The following is a 22684-nucleotide window of genomic DNA, read 5'->3' as shown; positions in this document are numbered from 1 at the left end:
TTGGAAGGAATCTTTGTGATGATATTATACAAACCGGAAAACAGAAGAACAGAGGAATTAAAGGACTTCTGCAAGTTCTCAAAGCTATGAAGTTGCAGGGCCAAAACTCATACCAGGGGTTTGGACTCCGGGGTTCTTTCTGCTGTGCCACGTTGATACTGGGGCGACTTCTGGCTGGTGGTGCTGTTTCGAGTCATTGGATGTTTATTAATCAGACTGGTCTGGGAACATAGGAGGGGGAAAGGAGAGGTGTTAATGAGATCGCTGTGAATTAGAAAGTGGGTTTTTGGGGAAACCTCAGCTCCTATAAAGAAAATAAATGATTTTGCATCCTTCCTTCACACTGGAAACCCCCTCCCCACCCTACCCCTTCTGCCATTCTTTTAAAGCCCGGTGACTACCTTTACGTTCTCAGATGTGTCTTAAACTTTTTGCATGTCCTCGCAGTCCTGGGACACTGGTGAGATTCCTTCTCCGATCAGCACGCTAGGGGAGGACAGCTCCTTCAGCAAAATGAAAACTTTCAAACCCTCAATCAAAGCAAGAAAGAACGCGGCCACTGGAACAAAGTTTCTACTGGGGGCAAGAAATCACTCCTCCCCGTCCCAGTTCCTCCAGCATCTGAGAACGCGAACTTGCTTTCCTTTTTTCCCACAGCCCCAAGGGAGCTGTGCCGTCTTCGCTATTAAGAGGTTTAGGGCCTGAACTAGGTCATTCTTCCAGGTGTCTGGAGGCGGGCTGCCTCTGGAATTTAATTTCTCTGCTCTCCACCAGCCTCCAGTGTCCCTCTTCCCTTCTCGGTTCCGGAGGGGCAGAGGAAGCCGCGTGCCCCAAGGCTCATCGCCCGCTTGGAATTCGGGTTTGGTGCCCGGGAGGAGGCTTTTTGGGGAGGACGGCAGCGGGGCCCGGTCGCGAGTGCCGGTGCCTGTCCTGCAGTTGGCGGAGTTCTTGTTGGCATATGGAGACGGGTGCCTTTCGCGGGCCCACCCTGCCTCCCACATCGCGACTTGCCTCCTTGGAGGGGGCTTCGGAGGTCCAGAGGCAGGCAGGCAGGCAGAATTCGGGCTCCCCCAGAGTCGGGCTGCCTGGCTTTCTCCTCCCCGGTCCCAGATGGCCGTGGGCTCCACGCTGCCCCTAGCAGCCCCCCACCGCCACCGCCGCCGCCTTCCCCAGCAGCGGCTGCTGGGTGACGGCGCCGTCACTGGTTGGCTTGGAGCTGGCAGCTCAGACGGGACACCGGGGGGTGGGGGAGTGGGGGAGGGAGGGTGTGGGAGGTCAGCGCTGGGCGGGCGCTCGGGGGACCCAGCGCTGCCCCCTCCAGCAGCAGGAGCAGCACAGCAGCATCAACAGCCGCCGCCACAGCCACAGCGGCCGCAGCAGCGCGAGCGCGAGGCTGGCAGCGCGGCGCGGCCGAGAGCAGAGGGGCGGCGGCGCCCGCCCCAGCCGAGCCGAGCGGAGCCGAGCGCGCAGCCGGGCCGCCGCCGCCGCCGCCTCGCAGATGCCATCACAGCAACAAAGAGCTCGCTGAGCTGAGAGCCGCGGCGGGAGCTGGCCTGGAAGCCACGGCGCGGGCTCGCGGAGCTGGGCGGCAGCGGGAGGAAGCTCGTGGGGGGTCTGGGGGAGGGGAGGGGACAGAAGATGGCCAAGAAGAGAAAGCCCCCCAGCATCAAGGGTGAGTGCTGCTCCCTTCCCGCCTCGCTGCATCCCACCTCCCACCCATCCGCCCCTCGGGCCAGCCTGTTTACATCCAGGATAGACCAAGCGGAAGGCTGCCTGAGGGGAAGAGTTTGCCTTCTCCGGGAGGTGGGGCCACCTCGGCGCTGCTGCACCTCCCTTTGCCTCCGGGGAGACTCTGACAGGAGTTTGTCCCTTTTTTGTTACCTGGAGACTCTTTCTCTCACCCCACCCCTTTCCTACTCCACGAGCTTGGATATCTGTTGCACCTCCCCCCAGCCCCCTTCTCCCGTCCCCCCCGCAGGTCAGTGCGGAGGGAAGCGACTCTTGCCTCCTAGTGTCTCATCCTTTTTGGAATCAGGCTGTGTGCGCGCGTGTGTTTGAGAGAGAGGAGAGTTTTTCGTGGTCTCTTCTATTCCCTCCTCCCAATCCTCCCCCTCCCTCCGCCTCTTTATCCCTAGGCTGACAAGTTCTGCATCCATTTTCCCAACCTCCATTCTCAGGAGGAGATAGGAGCTGTCGGGCTCTCCTTTTCTCCGATCGCCAAGAGGACTTGCTGCCGGCCGGGTCCATGCAGGCTGTTTCCCCATTCCCGACCTGCGAAGGCGGGCAGTGACTCCAGATGAGCAGTCCCCGCTGCTCCTTTGGAACCATGGGCTTCCAAAGTTGGAAAGTTCAGGAGGGGGAGACGCAGTGGCAGGGAGGACAAGGAAGAGCTTGTGGCTGGGGTGACTTGAGGCATCGCTGCGTGGTCCGGAGCTAGTCTAGGAGGGAGCCTCCTGGGCGGCCTGGAGCTTAGGGGCGTCCCTAGGACGCGCAGAGCTGGGCGCGCGGGGAGCAGGTGCACCGGCCGCCGGCGCCTGCAGCGAGGACTCGCAGAGGTCGCGGCTCGCAGGCTCCCGCGCTCCCGCTGGGAAACAGCGGTGGCCAAGAGGCCGTCCGCAGCGCTGCGCAGGGGTGGGAGCCGACCCCACGCCGCGCGCCGGCAGGAACGCTGAGCGCCCAGAATGGGACCCGAGCCTTGTGGAGAGGAGGAGGGGGCAGCGTTTGAAGTTGGATTTGGACCCAATGGGCCTAACGGTCCCGGAGGCGAAGACTCCTTGCACCTTGTGGTTATATAAAATGGGACCAGGACTCTGAGATGGGAGGGGGTGCATAATTGAACATATCAGCTTGGTTTACAGAAGCGCGCTTGGCTTTGGCGTGCTTGCTTTTTTCCCCAAGTCCTGCTTGTGGGAGCTTAGCTCCACTCTAGAGGTCACTAGGGGGACACAACTTTATCTCGGTGCTTCCGCTTGCTTTTTAATTTCTCTGGGGTACTCAAATCACTTATTGGAAAGGGTTGAACACCATGATTCTTAATCTTTTGGAGACGTTACTACAAAACACCTGAGATCTTCTGTTTGAAACTGTCATATATGTATAATAATTTTATTGTAATGTACTTCCTTAAAAATATTACAGTTCCTATAAATTAGAAGAGGCTTTAAACCTAATTTTTTCCCTCTCAATGAATTAGTACCTGTTTATAGTGGTAGACTACTAGAGAAAGAAGGAGAAAATATATTCATCTACCAACAGCTTCCTCGCTATAATATCAAAGAATTAGTCTAAACCGAGATTGGCAAGGTGCATTAGCTGCACTTTTGGTTCGCTCCTTTTTTATGGAACCATATGGCACGATGAGCGAAACAGAAGGATTGGTTTTCAGCACTGCTGATGTGGCTATCCATTGGCAGGAATACACTTCATACCCACCCCAAACCTTGCAGATTGTAAATGGTCCGTGCAGAGTGGAAAAAATTTTACAGTTTTACAGTACACGCTAGCTGGAGACAGTCTTACCCTTGAAATTAATCTTGGCAGAAGCACAGAAAGAGACAAATGAGACCAAATTAATGAGAAGTGAACTAGCATAGGAGGTTTGATGAAAAAGACACCTCCTCTTTACTCCCTTAAAAAACACCAAGAAGTTTTTGTTTTGTATGCCACAAAGGGATTGTGGATATGTATTTTCTTAAATTTGATAGTGAAATAATTGAAGAATGGTAGTTAATAGAGTTTTGTCATTTAAATGTTAACAGTTCCTCTGGAAGAGTTAATAATCAAGATTTCCTAGGACACGTGGTCTCAAGAAATTTCATTTTAGTTCTTTCAAAATAAGGTTTTCTCATGCTACATGTTTTTCTTAAAGGGAAAGTTATATTATTTAGCTCTTACTGACTTATGTATTTTCTCTCTCTATTTACAAATGTTCAGTTTGTTTAAGCAGTTTATGTAATATTTCTTGGAAGGAATGGTATCTTTTTTTAATCCTTGTAGTTTCACTTTAGCAAAGCAGGATTACTTGTGATATTTTACAGATAACAAAAGCAAACTCAAGAAGTAGTATTCCATTGACTTGCCTCAATTCTGCCTTTTAAAGGGAGAGCTCTACAAAATCATCTTACTGCAGGCTTACTGAACTGCTCTCAGACATCTGCTTCTAAGCTGCTACCAACTAGACTGGGACCGCTTGGTAGAAAACCAAATTGCTAAATTGCTAAGCTATTTTTTCTTTTTGGCAGGCTGCTAGGCTGAACTTTGCTGGATAATAAACTATAGGTTTAGCAATATTCCGCGCTGTGTTGGTTATCCTCTTATGAGAGCCTCTGCTCTGCTTAGCTACACAGCGTGTGGGGAGAGATCATTCGTTGGAGCATGTGACAGGCAAGTTGCTCATTGGCTTCTGAAGTCCTAGCAGCAGAGACTACAGACCTACAACAGCTAGAAATTGGCCAAAGGGAGATGCAGTTTCTTAACATGGACAGAAGAGTAAGATGAGTTGGCAGTGTTTCTCAAGGGTTACTAGCATTCATTTGTGACACCACATCGAAAGGACAGCTCTTCAAAGGCAAATGGAATATTTATCAATCCAATGTTTATAATATTTTCACGAAAAAATGCTGTAGTCCATGATCAATAAGTTAGTTACGTTAACTATAGTGATGTAATCCCCCCGCCCCCCCCCCCCCCCCCACTTTTCCAATACTATTACAACAAGGATTTCTTACTCACTTAAGTTTAAAGGTTAAGCTGTGCTTGGATTCATTTATTTATGCATTCATTCAGCACACCAGGTTATGTGCAGTGCAGTAGGGATGCAGTGATGAATAAGATAGATGATAAGGGTGCATTAGGAGGGAACCTGGGAAGAGCAGGTAATCAAATACAGGAATGGGAAAATTTCACAGTGGTTAAGACCATGAAGAAAACAAAATAGGATGATGTGCTAGAAAGTGACTGTGGGGTTACTTAGATTGTCTGAAGAGGTGACATTTGAGCTGGGAACCAAATGATGAGGAGGTAATTTGCATAGCAAGAACTGGAATATAGCCTGTAGGCTTTAAGGCAAGAGTGGGGTTGGAGCTTTGCACATTCAAGTACAGAAGGAAGGCCAGTCTGGCTGGAGTGTAGTGTGTGTGGTAGAGACAGATACGGAGAGGCCAGATCTTTTTGACCCTAAGGAGTTTAGATTTTATTTTAAGTGCAATAGGAAGCCAACTGGATACTCGTTGGATGTTTGGGGTTACATTCCTATCCTGGGGGAAGATTTCCGGGAGAGCAGCTTTCCTACCTCAGCTCCCTAGCCCTAGTAAAGCCACTCAATGGATTTGACTTTTCTAAAAGGTCTAGTTATACTCAGAATCTCCTCTTACTATTCATCAAAACACCTACAATATTTTGGGCTGAGATGTTGATAGCATTTCTAGGAATCTCTCCTTAAAAAACAATTCTAAAGAGAATGAGGATTAACTCAACATTTTAGTAAAAGTGATCGGGTTAGGCACCCACCTGGCCAGCCTCTCAAAGCCTCTCCTGTAATGTTAGAAGGGAGGACTATAAAGAGTATGGAACATGACTGTGCAGTGGGCGGAATGTGGAAGGCAGCAGAGGGGCTCCTAGGTAACGGAAAGGGGTCCATGAAAGAAGAAGGATGCTGGGAAAGGGGACATGGGAAAGCCTCTAAGACAACATCAGCCAATTCAAGATTTTGCCAAGAGGAGCAGAAGCCTGATGTGAGAGTGTTCCAAGGAAACACTATAGTTCAAGCACAAAGGCAGTTCAAATCAGGCACCTTTATGCTCTTGACTGATCTACTTGTGAAGCATTTATGGCAATAAAAGCATACCGGTTTTTAAAAGATCTGTTTGATTTTACTTAATCATTATTAGGTTGTTCGTATGGATTACAGAGCTCACAGATGAAAATAGCACGAAAAAATTAAGAGAAAAACCGCCATATTTTGGAGGTAGCTGCTTGACAGCTAGTTAGCAAGGAAATTGTGCTCTTGGGGGTCTCAGACCTTACTGTAGAGATTTTGGCAGCAAGGAAGTGGGGTCTGTTGGATGACTTTCTGCCCCCTAAGCATTTGTGACTAGAAAGTGCCATGATATTTAGGGACGATACATATAATAATCATTTTAAAGCTCTCCACTGCCTTCTCTCACCTCCAAACCTGCTTCTTTGCCAAGGATTAATAACGAAAAACAGACTGAGAACTTTTGTAGCCTCATGGCTTTCTTGAGTACCCTCCCCTCTTTCTTTGTACTCCAAGTGTCTCTGTTGAGGCTGGCAAGGTTGGTAATACCTCAGAGAATATGTGACTAGGAATGGATCTGGCCTTTAGTGATACTGTGACACAATGTGTTTATGACATCAGCTTTTTTTCATGGTATTGAGAGTCATAGTATGTTACAGTTAGAAGGAATGCTCAGTGTTTATAGGGTTATTGGAGGAATGATATAGTAAGAGGTGAGTGATGCTGCCAGATACGAATAGTCTATGTCGATAAGGAATTTGGTCAAGTTTATTATTTGTAAATACATAGTCTATATAAGTGAAGATATACATCTTGATTTTATATGTATGTATACATATATATATATATACCTTGAATTTGGTCAAGTGTACTATTTGTAAAGACATATTCTATATAACTCAAGATATATAGATATATCTTGATATATGTAAAATATAGCTCAGCTCCCAACTTATATTCAGACTTCACACTTTATACATGTGAGCATTGTAATATCTGCATTTTACATGAGGAAATTGAGATACAGAGATATTAGGTACTTTCTCGAGGTCTAAGAATAAATTATGTAGTGTGAATGGAGGCCTAACCAAGTCCCATGACTCTTTTCCCCTTGTCTACATCCAATATTCTAATATCCGCTCACTCCTCAGGGTCTATCAAGTCTAACATAGAAAGGTAGATCATCAGCTTTTTTCCTGTTGACTCAGAGGATGATATATCTAATACTTTCATCAGGAGTATCAGAATTTTATTGTTTGTGATCCACTTTTAAAATTAGAAATACATTGCTAACAAAATGTAGGCTAACTGCTCGCACCTGCTAAGATGATATTGTGTAGAGGTTTCAGGGCTCTCTAGAGATAGGGAGGCAAGACAAGGGGAACAAATGTTCTCACTTCTTGAGCTGGTATAAGCAGGAAAAGCCTCATCTGGGTCAATGCCGAGGTGGATTGGGCTTATTTTGCCATTCATGTGGTAGGCCGTTTGACTGCTGTGGTAGCCTGCCTTCAGGATGGGCTCAGTGTTCTTCACCCACTGGTATTCACACCCTTACATACTCCCCTCTCACACTGAATCCGGGCTGTCCTGTGTGACCAGTAGAGTACAATAGTAGGCCACGTCGCACATAAAAGGCGTTGTGGCTTCCACCTTGGTCTTGTGTATCCTTTGCTTTCTTATACTGCATACTTTGGGCAAAACCAGCTGCCACATTGTGAAAACATTCAAGCATCCCTGTGGAGAGGCTCATTTGAGCAGGGACTGAGGCCTCCTGCTAAGAGCCAGCACTATCTTGCCAGCCATGGGAGTGACCTAGCTTGGAAACAGATCCTCCAGCCCAGTTAAGCCTTCAGTCATCATAGCCTCAGCCAACATCTGATTGAACTTCATGAGAAACCCTGACCCAGAACTGCCCAACCAAGCTGCTTCTAGATTCCTCTATTGCAGAAACTGTGAGAGATGATAAATGGTTACTGTTGTCTCAAGCCACTAAATTTTGGGAGTAATTTGTTACATAGCATTAGATAATGAATACATCCGTGGTTCATTATTTTTGCACCTCTATCTTGGGAGGTAGGGACCCTCTCATTGGTGTGTAAATATTAGGGGAGACTAATTTGTGTGTGAAAGAATATTTTTAATGCCCCCCCCATATTGGAATTAATTTACTTATTTATACAATTACTTTAGGGTTTCCCCTGCACCCTGCCTGCCCCTTCCAGGCTCCTGAGAACGGAAGGAACACTGTAATTCCCAATCTGCATCACTAGTCCTTGAGCTCAGACCTCTTTCCTACTTTAGTGAGTTGGAGTGAAAGGGGCTGAAGTTCTCTTTTCCTGTTTCCCTTGAGTTCCTTTTAGCAGCTTATTTCCTCCTCCACTCTTTTGGTCCTCATTCCTAGCCCCTTTTATTCACTTAGTTTAGAAGGTAACTTCCAAAGAGATACCCACCAAACTAAAAATCAGAGAGACAAAAAACCCCACAAAAGTCCTAAAATCCCCCAACAGCCCAGGACTTCACAGTCTTCCCAAACTGAAAAGAGAAAAAGTCCCTTAAAACCTAAAATCTTCCAATAAAAGCCTCTCCAACTATATTTATCTACTCCTCTATACTGAAGTATCCCTTTCCCTCCCAGCCCAACTAGTCTTTTGATGTATAACCAGGAAAGTGAGAAAGAGGATAAAGGGAAAGATATCCCAGGGTGCGATGTTAGTCCATTGTATTTCACTCATTCATTTATTCCTTCATCCATTTGACAAAGATTAACTGAACTCTTACTCTGTGGTAGGCACTATTTTAAGTGTACTCAGGATGCATCGGAGAACAAAACGGAGCCTTTGTGAGGTTTACAGTCTAGATAGGGAGGACAGACAACGAATAATAACATAATAAACATTTACATTACTGATATTAGAAGTTCAAAGGTGCTATGAGAAAAAAATGGAGCACGGTTAGGGGTATTTGGAGCACGGGCAATGGGATGACAGGGGAGGGCCAGCTGTAAGTATTAACAGAATGGTTAGGTAGACCTAATTAAAAAGGTAATATTGAAGGAAGTGAAATAGTTATTTATGGAAGGGGAAGAATTTTCCAGAAAGAGAAAAGCCAGTGCAAAGACCCTAAGGCGAGAGTATACTTGGCATGGCTGATGAACAGAAATGATGCTGAGTGGGACTGGTGAGGGGAAGAGAAATAGGAAAGGGGGTCAGAAAGATGAGGGCAGACCAGATCATATTTAGCCGTTTAGACAGTTTTAAGGACTTTGGCTTTAATCCTGAGTGAACTGGGGTACCATTGCATATTTCAGATAGAAGAGTGATATGATATGACTTATATTTTAAGAGAATTGCTGTGGCTACTGTGTTGAGAGTAGGGGCAAGGAGAGAAGCTGGAAGACCTGTAAGGAATCTTTGCAATATTTCAGTTGAGAGGTGATGGTGGCATCTACTAGGGTGGTGGCAATAGAGGACATGAGAAATGGAAGGTACTGAATATATTTTGAAGGTGGAGCTAATACGGTTTCCTGAACTAACAAGATGTGGAGAGTGAGAGAAAGATAGGAGTCATGGACGACTCCACAATTTTTGGCCTGATCAACTAATAGGGTGGAGTTGTCATCAACTGGTATTGGAAGATTATGGATGGGGCAAGTTCAGGGAGAAGGATTAGGAGTTCAGTTTTGGGCTCACTTGGGTTTGAAACATTTATTTGATATTCAAGTGGAGATTACAAGTAGGAAGTTGGCGATACGCGTCTGGAGTCTGGGAGAGAGGCTGGGACTGATGATATGAATTTGGGAGTCATTGGCAGATAGGTAGTATTCGAGGCTGCAGACCAGATGACTCACTAGAAAGTGAGGGCGGACCGAGATAAATGATCTGAGCCCAGGGTTACTGCATTATTAAGAGGAAGGGGAAGAAGAGGAGGAAATCAGTAAAGGAGATTGAGAATGAACAACTGGTGAGTAAGGGGGGAAATCAAGAGAGTGCGGGGTCCTGGAGCCAAGGGAGAAAGTGCATTAGGAGGAAAAGAATAATCAGCTGTGTCAAATGCTGCTAATAGGTGAAGTGAGATGAGGGCTGAGAAATGACCACTGGATTTATTAATGTGAAGATCACTGAAGACTTTGACAAGGGCAGTGCACGTGTAGCCTGTGGCAGCCATGGTCTGAATGGAGTAGGTTAAGAGCAAGCGGGAGGAGAAGAATTAGAGACAGCATAGTCGGCTCTTTTGAAGGGTTTTGTTGCAAAGAGAGCAAAGAAATGGTGTTGAGGCTGGCAGTGGGAGGAGGAGTCGAGAAAAAAATTGCTTTTTTAAGATGGGAAAAATAATAGCAGATTTCATTTCTTGATGCTTGTTACTAATTGCTTTTTGAGGTGGTCTTTATCCTCTCTTTCACTATTTTAAATTTTGGCAGCTTTTTATGATAGTTTCCTAGGGAGGTAAGGAATTAGTGTAGAATACTTTTATATCACTTGGTTATAAGGCTGTTTTTTTAATCTGTATTTTATTTCATTAAATACATTGGCTTTTAAAGAATATTAAATAGAATATTAAAAGAGGTGTAGAAATGGACTTCCTGACAGAATATTTAATAAAATATGTCACAATAGGAGAAAGTTGCCAGGAAAGAAAAGTCTGTCAGTCAACATGTTGCTGGCTGTAGCAGTCCATTCTCTCAGCTGGAAAGCTCAGAAGGAAGGAAAGAAAACTTAAGAAATATTTTATGTAGGGGCTAGCCTCATGGTTCTCCATCGGAGGCAAGTTTACAGTGTCTGGAGACATTTTTGATTGCCATGACTGGGGTGGTCCTATTGGCCTCTTGTGGGCAGAGACCAGGGATGCTACTAAACATTCTATAATGCCCAGGACAGCCCCCCAGAACAAAGAATGTTCTGGCTTGAATTGTTAGTAATGCCAAGGTTGAGAACTTCTGGCGAGCTGCATCACTTTTCCATTCTTCCAGAGAGAAGCTAGGAAGCTACCTCTGAAAAAGGAATCCAAAAGAACCTGCTCTACCCAACCCATTGTTCTATCTTTAGATGAGGCACAGCTTTTCAATGAATAATTAGTGTTCAAAATAAAGACATTTCTTTTTTGGCCTTTCCTGTCTCTTTGCCCCCTCTCTTCCATTTCTTTCTGTTGGTTCCCATCATATATTACAGTTTTGATAAACTTGGGTAGTTTCCCACTAGGGCCCAAGATGTTAGAGGAATATTAAAGTCAAAGTAAGAAATCCTTGGTTCAATTGAGCAACCACACTTTCCTATGGCTGATTCCTATTCTGCATCCACCTGATGACTTTGTGAAAGAAAGGATCAAGGACAGGGTGATTGTTAAGCTTTCGCTTGACAGCTTTTTAATGTGAAAGGACAGGTGGCCTGCTAGCCATCTTTTCTGTGGCTTCTTTTGGCCATTAGGACTTCAGAGGAGAGCTTCACTCTCAATAACCCTACCTTCAAGGTGTGCTGTATCTGATAAGGAAGACTGAGAAAAGTCAGGACTGCTCCTAAGTGCCTGTTGAGTGAAAATTTTCCTGTAGGATCAAAAATTAAAAATCCAGCTTTATAAGAAGAAATTTAAAATTTATGCATTTTAAAAACTTGAAGGATAAGTTCTTTATGTAAATTCTATAGTTCACTGGATTGTGTTTCAATGTTCAAATCCAGAGACAAAAATATGATTTTTAAATTGACATTAAAATTTTATTAAAAATTTATTATCCCTCCAGATTTGCCTTACAAAAATTTCAAATGTCATTTTAAAGTTAGCGTATGGTTATATATATTTTGTAAGTATAGTTTAAAACTATTCAAAGTCATAAAATGGAAAAAAAAACTGTAAAAGCTGCTTAATGGACATTCATACTTCATGAATTCTAGTATTAACAGTATCTTTCACTTTGAATTAAGCTCTTTTTTCTTCTTATTCACTGTTCTCATCCTCTTATTCACACTTCTTCTGTTTGGCTGCACGAGAATGCTATCACATTCTTTTCCCATGGCAATGACATTGATTCTGCTGATTTAACACCTTTACTGTAGTGAAAGAATATCTGTGACTAAAGAAGGACCATTATGTTGTTTAAAAAAATCTTTGGTCATAAATAAATATGTCCAGGGATATCTCGGCTGTGTGAGGTAGGATAGACTTGAAGTTACAAAGAATAGCTTTGGGATCCTCCCCTCCCCTCATCCTTCTCAACCATTAAGAGAGACTTACATTAAAATGTATACTTTGTAAAACCTTATGGGAACTCTGCCCTGTATAATTATCACACTTCCCATAAATAAACTCCATTCAGTAATCTATGGAAACAACACAAAGACAAAAGGATATATGCTTCATGTGCCTAATTCTAAGATCAAGACTCCTATGTTTTAACCTCTACAAATTCTCGCTACCTCATTCTAAATTAATGGCTTTGGTAGGACAAAGAGCAAGCAAATTAATTATACATAAGTTTGTATGAGTCAAAAGAGGCATGTGACCTATTTAACCTATTTGGGAACCAAACCATTTTCAAGTTTTTGGCAGGATTAAATGGTAGAAAAGCATATTAATAAGACATAGCTCATGAAAGCAAGTCTTTGAGGAATGCTAATGGGCAATATTTTTAGCTGATTGTTTATATTATGTTAAAGGACTGGAATATCTTTTGAATATTTAGAATTTTCATGTGTCTAGACTTCTTTTCCTTCAGTTGGCCCTATTTAGTGAGGTTTGATGCTGCATCTTGTATTTCTGAAAACTGGGTTTTTGTGTGTATTGAGGCTGAAGAATCTTGAAAACTGCCGTTGTCAGACCAGTGTCTCAGTAACCATTAAGAAGACCACTGGGGGCAGGAAGGTTCTTAGTGGGTATCCTTGGGTAACTTTATGGGAGGGCTCTTTATGAGGGATTTTCTGAACAAAACATGCAGTCTTTTCATTCCTTTAGATATGCTAAAGCTTTTTTTTTGGAATCAGCCAGATCCTGAGGCGCTCTCTATCCAGCTTGTTTTATTTGGCTCTGGGAGAAGTGCTTTTGCTGATTTGTGCTCAGCTATTGTAACACTGACCGGCACTGAGAAAATTAACACAGTATTAAGTTCAAGGATGTTATTTCTTGTGCTGATCACCATTTTACAAAATATCTGTGTTATAAGTACCTGATGGAGAAGCTTCTCTGAAATGTTACTACAGAACAATGGACAAAGTCAATCACGGCACTTACTGTGTTTCCCACTGTGGGTAGACAGCTAGAAAGCTCGGAATGGCGTCTGAGCCCATTTCTTGCACAAGACTGTGGGTTCATAAGTCGTGCACTTGTGCATTAATTTAATTTTTCCTATCCTTCTTCTTCTTTTCTCCTCATTGTTTCTTTATAGACTTTGTTATGTTGAATTTTATGTATTTTTATAAACTACTTTAAATCTTCTTGAAACAAGATGAATTATAAACAAATTAATACTGGCTTAGCCTAAATTCATAGAGATCAAATGATCTACCCAAAATTATAAACTAGTAATTTGCAGAGCCTGCATTTAAACTGAGATGTAGCCCTAAACAATTTTTTTTTTTGCATAAAATAGAACATTGAAACAAATGATCCTACCATCCTAACCCAAATTCTTATTTGCAGGTTACCATCTAGTCTTTGTTCATGTACAATTTTCCATAGCTGCGATTTTATTTAATGGCGTCTTTATCCACCTGGTTGCACAAGCTGAATCTGGAGTTATCCTTGACTCTCTTTTCCAGGCCTCTGCTCAACCCTGATTAAGTCAGTCACCACTATTGATCCCAAATATCTACTTTTCTTTACCTCCACGGCCACAGGTATAATTCAGTGCTCATCATTTCTAGTATGGATTAGAACCACTTACACACTGACAGGTCTCCTTGCATTAGGCCTAAATCGCTTTCAATTTATTTTTCACGTTATTGCAAATATGATACTCCTAAAAGGCAAATTTGATCACTTTATACCCCTAAAACCCAATAGTAGCTCTCCATTAACTACCCAGGACACAAATCAGAATTCCACAGCAAGGTATATAAGACTCTCTAAGTTCTGACAAATGATTACCTTTCATGCTTATTTACCACCACTTCCCACATCCATCCTAAGCTTAATGATCCCACCATCCTAATACCGGGGGCCACACACATTCTTTTATGCTTCTTTGCCTTGGTGATGCCGTTTTTTTTCTTTTTGTAATGCTGAAAATTCCTTTTTACCCTTTAAGCCTTATCACAACTGTCGCTATTTTGTATGTAAAACATTCTCCATCTTCCCTTCTGACACTCTCCACACTGCTCCCATCCCTGCTGGCACAGTTAAGCACTTCCTCTTTGCTGCTCCCATTACATCTTGTACATATGTCTTTTAGTGCTCCTCTATTGATTTAAAATGTGGAGTTTACTCTCTATCTCCTTTCTCAGTCCTCCTGTGGTCCTTCAGTCCTGTCTCTGCCCTGAAGCAAAAGGAACCAAAAGCCTGGCAGGAAATCAGTCAGTGGTTTAACATCCTAGGGTCAAAGCGTCACTGTAGCTTATTCCCGCCTCCTATTGTTCTGGTGACGCTATTGGGCAGTTTCAGGCCAGCCAGTCTGTGCTTGGTGCCTGAGAGAACAGTGCCCTATTCCCAAGCTAGTCAGCTAGAAACTTTCCACCTTCCTAGGGCTACTTCCAATCTTTCTGCGTCTCAGATCAGTTTTCCTGGACCAAACCCGGCTGTGTAGCTTGGAATTGGACCTGAGTTTATGGGATTGCAACAGGAGACTGCTCCCTCAGTGCATGAGGTTTGCCAGGTGCCTGTTTGCATTCCACTTGTCTAGGTCCCTCCGTAGATACCCACTTCTAGGCTATGAGTTCCTTGAGGGTCCTGATTGTGTGATATTTATCCTTTCATCTAAAATATCCAGTATAATTCTGGGCATATCACAGATACTAAATGAATATATTATTGAATGAATCAAGCATATACATTTCTTTGTATTTTTATATACTCTGTAATCTTAATTTTAATGGTTTGATAATGTCCAATTGCATTGTTTTAAGATAACTAGCACAATTAACTGAATTTTCTAGATTTTCTCTGCAAATATAATGGACTAACAAATGTGTGTGTGTGTGTGTGTGTGTGTGTGTGTGTGTGTGTTTGCATACTGTGTTGAACTAACTCTTTAGGTTAAAGAGATCCAGTAGCATCTGAGTCTAAAAGTTTTTTATTGTAAAAAAATGTTTGTTTCATGATCCACAGAAAATAAGTAACTCCTGGGTCAGGGGTTTTGAGATGTTTTTGAAACATTGAAATCTGGTATGCTTGCACAGAAAAATTTTGATTTAAAAATGTAGACAATGGGATGGGGGGTGGTGAATAAAGTATGAAAGGCTGCCTGTAGGCAGTGTCTTTTCCAGAGGCTGCATCACTGTCACCTAGAGATAGTCTTCAGTTAGGTCCTAATAAATGACTTTTCCTCATTCAGAAACTCTAAATTTCATTACTCTAGAATTATTTCTGAAATACCTGTAGAGATATTTTCTCTTCCCTCCCTTCTTACTTTCCTTCCTTTGTTATAATTATTTTCTTCTTTTGGGTTAGTCCTGGTTAACAAAAAGTAATTCATTGAAAATGGTTTCATTAAAAACTGCAGATATATAATACCAAGTATAATTTTAAGGATTGTCAAATGAATTTATATATTTGTGTTCCATCTTATATGTTTCACTAAAATCTGAGGCAAAATATTATGCCTTGAAAAATCAACTTGATTTTTAAGTCATTAGTATTTAATATTAAACATGAGTTTAATAATCTTTCTTTTTTACTGAAATGATTTTTTTAAAAAAGATATCATATTCCTTCTGCCTGTTTCTGTTGCACTGTTAGCTTTCTTTCAAAGTATTAAAACTTTATAAGTGTTAACTCTTTAATCTTCAAGGGGCAGAGAGCATTTGCAGGTGTTGTTTCTCCCTTTGTTAAAGATGAGGAAGCATGGAATCTTTGTTGCGTACTATCGATTTACATATCACTCGATGATTTCATTATAATTTTGAATGTCATTCTACACTTGACGTAGGGACACTTTTTAAAAGGGTTGACCTATGAATGAAATATTATTGACTGAAATTCAGTTTTCCTAACTTTTAGTCTTATTATTTTTCTATTCTGTAGGCAGTCAGATATTATGATAGAAGATGAGAAAAATTCTATCTTTTAACATTTCATTTGAAGACACTAATGACATTTGGACCTGGCTCAGAAGACACTTATGCTATATTTAAACATGTTCTTTTTTTCCCTTTTAGAACTTCATTTTTTCATTTCAATTTTTCAAAAGCTGATATATTTCCATTCATGATGACAGTTTTCTTACCTTCTTTAATATTGATTGTGAAATTCATGTGACTGGGGTTCAGCATATTTTTAAAATAATGTAACTTAAAATAGTCATCACTATAGAAGTCTGAAGTTCTAAGGTAGTTTTCAACCAATTTCTGATTAGCAAGCTGTGATAGGTAGTTAGAAGTCATTAGAGTTAAAACTCCAGAGTGTGTTAAAAGTGAGAGAAACTTTACAAATGATTTAGCTTGACTCCCTTTGCAGATGAGTAAACTTAGACTCAGGGAGGTTGTCAGTGTCACAATCCAATGTACACATCAGGATAGATGTGGAGAGGGCTGATGGCCACTCTGAGTTTATTATAACCAGCATTTCAGTAAATACATAGCTTACAGCTGTTAAACATACACAGGTGTTCTGGACAATGTAATTAGCGAATGCCAAGAAATCTTAGTGATTTCTCAAGGAGCCCTCCCTCGGCCTCTGTTTGGATATTATCATGTTATTGCTGTGCTCATATATTTTTATCTTGGAGCAGGCAAGGTCTCCTAGGCAACGGCCCCTCCTGCTCCCGATATGGATATCGTGTCTCCATCTGTGCCCCCAGGCGACTGTGCCTGTCTTAGGTTGCTTCCCCCAGGAGGTCTTACCCGTCATTGGCTGACCGGCCTTCTCACCTCTGGTTCACAGTTTCTTGGCAAGCCTGTTCCATTGATTATTAACCCTTCCTGTGTCAGGGGTAGCTACAGAGGTTAAATTACTTTTCCAAAGTTACACAGCCAGAACTTGGACAAGACTAAATTAAAATTCAGACCTTACTTTTAGTCCAATCTTGCTTTTCCCTATGTGCTCTGGAATTGACTCTATTGTCTACGGATGATATGGCTGATGGAGCAACAGAGGTCTTCCATTTATGGCCTGGAATTAGAGTATTGTTGTGTGTGTGTGTGTTCACTGCGGTTCCTCCAACCTGAGTGTTAACAGTTAAAGAAAGGTGCTACCTTTGCTGCCCCATACCTTAAGTCTCAACTTGAAGCTTTGTCTGACCTCCCTCCTTGCCGATACTTAATGTGTCCCATACTTTCTTCGGTTTTGCTTGCTATAGCACTTTTCAAACTGTATTTTGACTGCATGTATAATTGTCTCTCCTACCTACTAGACCGTAAGTTTCATGCCTTTTTACAGGTGTACCCTTGATGGCTACAAGCACAGTGCCTTACTCACACTTAGTGCTCCACAATTATTTGTTGAGGAAATAAATGAACAGTATCTTTTTTGAAAAAGGAAAACATCATGGAGTAGGTATAGGGATCAGATATCCTGTTTTAGGAAGAACAATTCCATATCTCAATTTAGTTTCCTATTATGTCTGGTCACATGTTTTCAAAATGATTTTTCTTAACATTTTTAACAACATCTTCCTGGAGCCAACCCCCTTTTTTTCTTGACTTTGAGGTCAGACACATGTGTTTGAATCCCAGCTGTGTGATCTTGGGCAAGTTACTTAACCTCTTTGAACTTCACTTTCCTTATCTGAGAAATGGAGACTACTACCTGTCTTACAGAACTAGTGTGAGGATTAAATAACAGAACACATGGCAAAGTACATACCATCGTATGTGTAGTAGGTATTGAATAAATGCTCATTTCATTTCCCTTTCTCCCTACCTCCTTCCCTCTCTTTCTCTCTGCTCCCTCTGTCTTTACCTCCCTTCCTTTCTTCCTTCCTTCTTTCCGTCCTCCCTCCCTTCCTTCCTTTCTTTCTTCCTTTCTTCTCCTACTTTCCCATTTCTGGAAATGAGAGAACTACAGAAAATTAGAATCATGGTTAAAGGTGGCTTTTTCTTATAGCAAAGATGCTCTACCCAGTAAATTACCCCCAGCCCAGCTTTCCTCCAGGTCAGCCTCTGTTTTTTCACACTTCTTTTTCTCTGCCCTTTTTGTACCCACAACTGACCAAGTTTACCTTCTGTTTCCCTCGTTGGCTTGCCTGAAATCCAATTATTCTGCCATATGCCAGATGGTCAACAAGTATTCCATAGCAAGGTACAGAAAAGGGAGTGAGTGAGCACAGGGCAACCTGGAAGTGCCAGAGGCACTAAAACTCCAAGAGGTTGTGTTGATTGCAGAAAGTTGTTCCAGGAGCACAGTCTTTGGAATGACATTCAGGGATGGCTAATAAGCAAAAGGGGAAGGTCACAGCTGTTTGTTTTTCTTGCTCTTGACTGTTAAGGATGCTGTTTCATTATCTTTCAATCAGGCTATGTTGCAAAATATTTCTATCCAAGATTAGAATTAATATTTAAAACAGGCTTAGTCTGAAGCCCCATAACTGAATGAAAGAAAATCATCAAAGCAAGTTAAATTATTATCAACACAACATCTGAAGGAAAGGTCTCTCTTGACATAGGCGATCTTTCCTAGACACAGAAAGTGAGCCATCATGAGCAGTCAGTGGTCAAGCAGCTGCTGGTGAGGTGGGATTAGATGATGGATCAGTTGGCCAAGAGTTAATAAAGTCTTCAGGAGTGTTTGGCTCAGAGACTGTATTTTATTTCTAATCGACCAGTAACTACCTGTGTGACCTTGAGACCTCAGGTTGTAAAATGGTATCTGTAAATCAGACTGTTGTATATTACTTGTAAATTGTTGCTGCTGTTACTCTTTCTTTGGTTTAAGACCAAACTTGTTTAGGAGGGTAGTGGGAGAGTTCAGGAGCCCTGCTTAATTAGCTCGGTTGGATGCCTCTAATGCCAAATGTCTCAACCTAGGCACTTTTGACATTTTGAGCTGGAAAATCCTTTGCTATGGTGGCTGTCCTGGGCTTTGTAGGATGTTTAGCAGCATCCTTGAACTCTGCCCACTAAATGCTAGTAGGACCCTTTCCAGTTGTGACAGACAGAAATGTCTCCCAACAGAGCCAGATGTCTTCTAGGGGTACCCCCCTCTTCCTTTTTGAAAACCACGGCACTAATGAAGGAGAGAGGAAAGGATGATCATTGTCTATAGACATCTAGACTTTCCCGTGGAGTTACCATGAGACAAAAAAAATCACAAAATTTACTCTATTCCAAATTGAGGTTTCATTCATTCTTTAAGCATTTTGTTGGATGTCTGCTGGCACTGTGCTAGGCTCTGGGGTACATGGATAAGTATGACTTGATCCCTACCTTCAAGGAACTTGCTTTCTACTAAAGGGAGGAAGTAATGCCTGTTCATCTCCATACAAAGCTGTTAAGTGCAATGATATATCTCAGTCAATATAAGATGGATGAGGCTGCAAAGCTGTGACCTTCCCATTAACCCTAGGGCAAAGGTGGCAGTTAAGGCTTCACTGAGGAAGTAGTAACCATATGAGACTATATCTCAAGTCATCAAACAAAATCAATCTCACTGACATCTAAACTATAAAATTTTGATACTGTATTTTCTGCCTATTGTTTTTATTTTATACATACATAAAATTTTAGATACGATTAATGTTCCTCTAATGCAGTGGTTCTCAAAGTCTCTTCTTTGAACCAGCAGCATCAGCATCACGTGGGAACATGTTAGAAATGCAAATTCTTGGGCATCACCTCAGACATACTGAACTGGAAACTCTGGGGGAGGGCCCAGCAATCTGTGCTTTTTCACAAGCTCCCCCTCCCACCTTGGGATCATGCTGAAGTTGGAGAACCACTGCTTTAATAATGCACTGATTATTTCTTAAATGTGTTATATAAAATAATTTTTATGAATAAATATATATAAACTAATGTTCTTAAAAGGCAGGATATAATCTCTATACTTACATAAATTCAGCATGTGCTCAGTACCTTTATACGTGATCTCATCTAATCCCACAGCAGCCCTCAGAGGGAGCTTCGTGGTTCTCAGCCCTATGCTAGCTTCCAAGTACTGTGGAGCTTAAACACAGTTATCCAGGCCTTGCCTCGGATCTGCTGAATCCGAAACTACAGGGGTTCTAATAGGCACTGTGACTGAGAATCCCAGAAGTAGGTATTCTTATTTGTATATTTTATATACATGAAAATTGAGTTTTGGAGAGAATACGTAATTTGACTAGGGGTTCTGACAGAGGATGAGGCTGAACAAGTGTTTTTCATTATTTGCTCAGCAAATGCTTATTGACATTGAATGATTACTGAGGCTGTCTGACTTCAAGGACTGTGCTCCTAAGCATTCAGGTAAATTCTGCTTATGTGATGTATCAGAAAAAAATGTTTTTTTAAAGAGAGAGAAAGCTAATATTTGCAAAGTGATTTACAGTTCCTTTACAAAGCATAACAACCTTGCAGTGTTATTATCATTGCTATTTTACCAATTAGGAAACCAAGGCTGAATAAGATTAAGCAATTTGCCTAGAATTATACAGCCAGCAAGTCCTGAGGCCAGGAGTGAATCCAGGTTTTCTGACTCTAAATTTCAGCTTTTTTCCCACTACTACTTAACTGCAAATTTATGTATAAAGTTAGATTAGGGGAGCTAGTTATGTGACAACTGCAGGATTAATTACCTTCCTGATGAATAAATTTACTTAGAAATTATAAAAACAAAACAAAACTAGCATAGCATCTTTGGTTGGATTTTATTTTTCTAAAATTTAAAGAAAGTGTCAGTGGCTTATCCATCTTTCAAATATGAAGACTCTAGCTTTTCTTTTCTTTCTTTCTTTTTTTTTGAGGAAGATTAGCCCTGAGCTAACTACTGCCAATCCTCCTCTTTTTGCTGAGGAAGTCTGGCCCTGAGCTAACATCCATGCCCATCTTCCTCTACTTTATACATGGGACACCTACCACAGCATGGCTTTTGCCAAGTGGTGCCACGTCCACACCCGGGATCAGAACCAGTGATCCCTGGGCCACTGAGAAGTGGAATGTGCAAACTTAACTGATGCGCCACCGGACTGGCCCCCTAGATTTTCTAGTTAGCTAATAGATATACTAAAGTGTCCTATTTCATTGCTATTTCAGAATGCATTTACCAATTTTACTATGATAGGGCTTTATATTCTGGTCTGATATGGTTCCTGGACTAGTTTGCGAGTGCGGTGACTGACGCAGGTGGACTTATTTATAGCAGTAAGAATGCAGTGAGGATAGAGTTGTGCTGCTCTTGATGCCACGACCCTTTTGATTACCTTTGCCTTATGCCCTTTCCACCTGGGCTGGATCACAGAAGCAGCTCAATAAAGGGACAGTTTCTTTCTAAAGGGACGGAACCAATTAGGGTGAGGGCCTTCAGCTCTTTATTTTAATTTCTCCTTTCAGGGTAGTTGGGTGGCAATTCAGAAAGACAAGCTCTCATTAAAGGAGCCTCACTCAAAAGTCGCTCTACCTTTATAACAACACACGGATTGGGAGATCTTCTGTTGTCTTAAAATTTGAGACCTCAAAGTCGAGGACATTGGGTGAAAGTTACCTCCACACTTCAGAGAGGGGCCAGACACAGCCCTGCAGGAGTTACTGAAAGTTGTTCAGACCACCAATCCTGTTCTTTGCCTCTGAGGTTCATTTAAGGCTTTTTGAAGGGAATTCATAGGAGTAGAGAGCATTGTGGCATTTTTCTCCTTTACAGGGAGGGAAGAGAGGTGCTTCCCTCACCCGCCAGTCAAGTGTTGGGGAACCCGAAAGCACTGCTTGTAAAAGTTAGCATTACCTATGGAATGGTGGATCGGCTTCTCAGCCCACTGGCTAGATGCTTGGAAAACTGCAGAAACTAGTGGCTTTAGCACAGAGTGTGAGCATTTTATTGAGAGAAACTGTCACTGTGGACCCCATAATTTGGAGCAAAGTGTGATAATAACAGATCTCTGCTTCTCTTCTGGGAAAGACTGAGGACAGAAAGCTCAGTAGAGCTGCCCTTGACTGCAGGGCGAGGGGTAAGGGGTTAGTTTGTCAACCTGCACTTCACTACAGTTCTTGTGAACCAAGTGGACCCTATCTCAGAGGGCTGCCCACTGGAGCAAAGCAGAAAGAGAGAGCATGGTGTTGGCTGTAACAGGGCAGCTGAAGAGCTCACTGTCCACTATAGGAAACATGTCGGCTACAGGACCCTGCCGAGGGTCTCCCAAGACTCCACAGATGCATCTTGTGAGATCCCATATTTGGAAGCCTGCCACGCAGAGTGCATTTAACAGTCAAATGAGAATTATAAATAGGACTTCTGTTTTTGATTCCTGCCATCTCCCAGGATCCAGAAATGCACAGGGCAAAGATGGGTTGGGGTGGGGAGGCAAGGAAGGAGCGTATGAGAACAGAATAGAGCCCTCCTGTATATCTTCCTGCTGCTTCTCCTCTTCCCACAAACCAGCAGTCATTCTTGAGCTGGCAGGAGGGGAGAAGCTCCAAACTGAATATGAGATTAATGCTTCGGTTTAGACGAGACTGAACTTTTCAATACCTGATAGCAAAACTATTATGAAAAGAAATCGGAAAGAGATGTTGTCAAGGGCAGAGGGGAGGAGGCCTGACAGAGAATGTTCGGTTGCGGTGATGGGAGAAAAATGAAGCTCTTTCCTGATTGCCACTGCATCCAATTCGTGCAATAACGGATAATGAAGTTCCCAGCTTCTTTAACAAATACGTTGTAAGGAAA

General features: G+C 42.4%; 1 protein-coding gene across 2 annotated transcripts in view; it reads left to right on the top strand.

Annotated features, from left to right (window-relative positions):
- The first annotated feature begins 1162 nt into the window (after window positions 1–1162).
- Window positions 1163–22684, top strand: part of SLC44A5 (solute carrier family 44 member 5) — a 316204-nt gene continuing 294682 nt past the window's right edge. For both annotated transcript variants that reach the window (XM_070486611.1, XM_070486610.1), the window contains exon 1: window positions 1163–1672. In XM_070486611.1, coding sequence (XP_070342712.1) covers window positions 1639–1672 — 34 coding nt within the window. In that variant the 5' untranslated portion in view covers window positions 1163–1638. The remainder of the gene's footprint in view (window positions 1673–22684) is intronic.

This window comes from Equus asinus, chromosome 16 (genome assembly GCF_041296235.1).
Source record: "Equus asinus isolate D_3611 breed Donkey chromosome 16, EquAss-T2T_v2, whole genome shotgun sequence".
Classification (NCBI taxonomy): Eukaryota; Metazoa; Chordata; class Mammalia; order Perissodactyla; family Equidae; genus Equus; species Equus asinus.
Note: the sequence above shows the minus strand (reverse complement) of the source record. Positions and strands in the feature narration are given on the sequence as shown.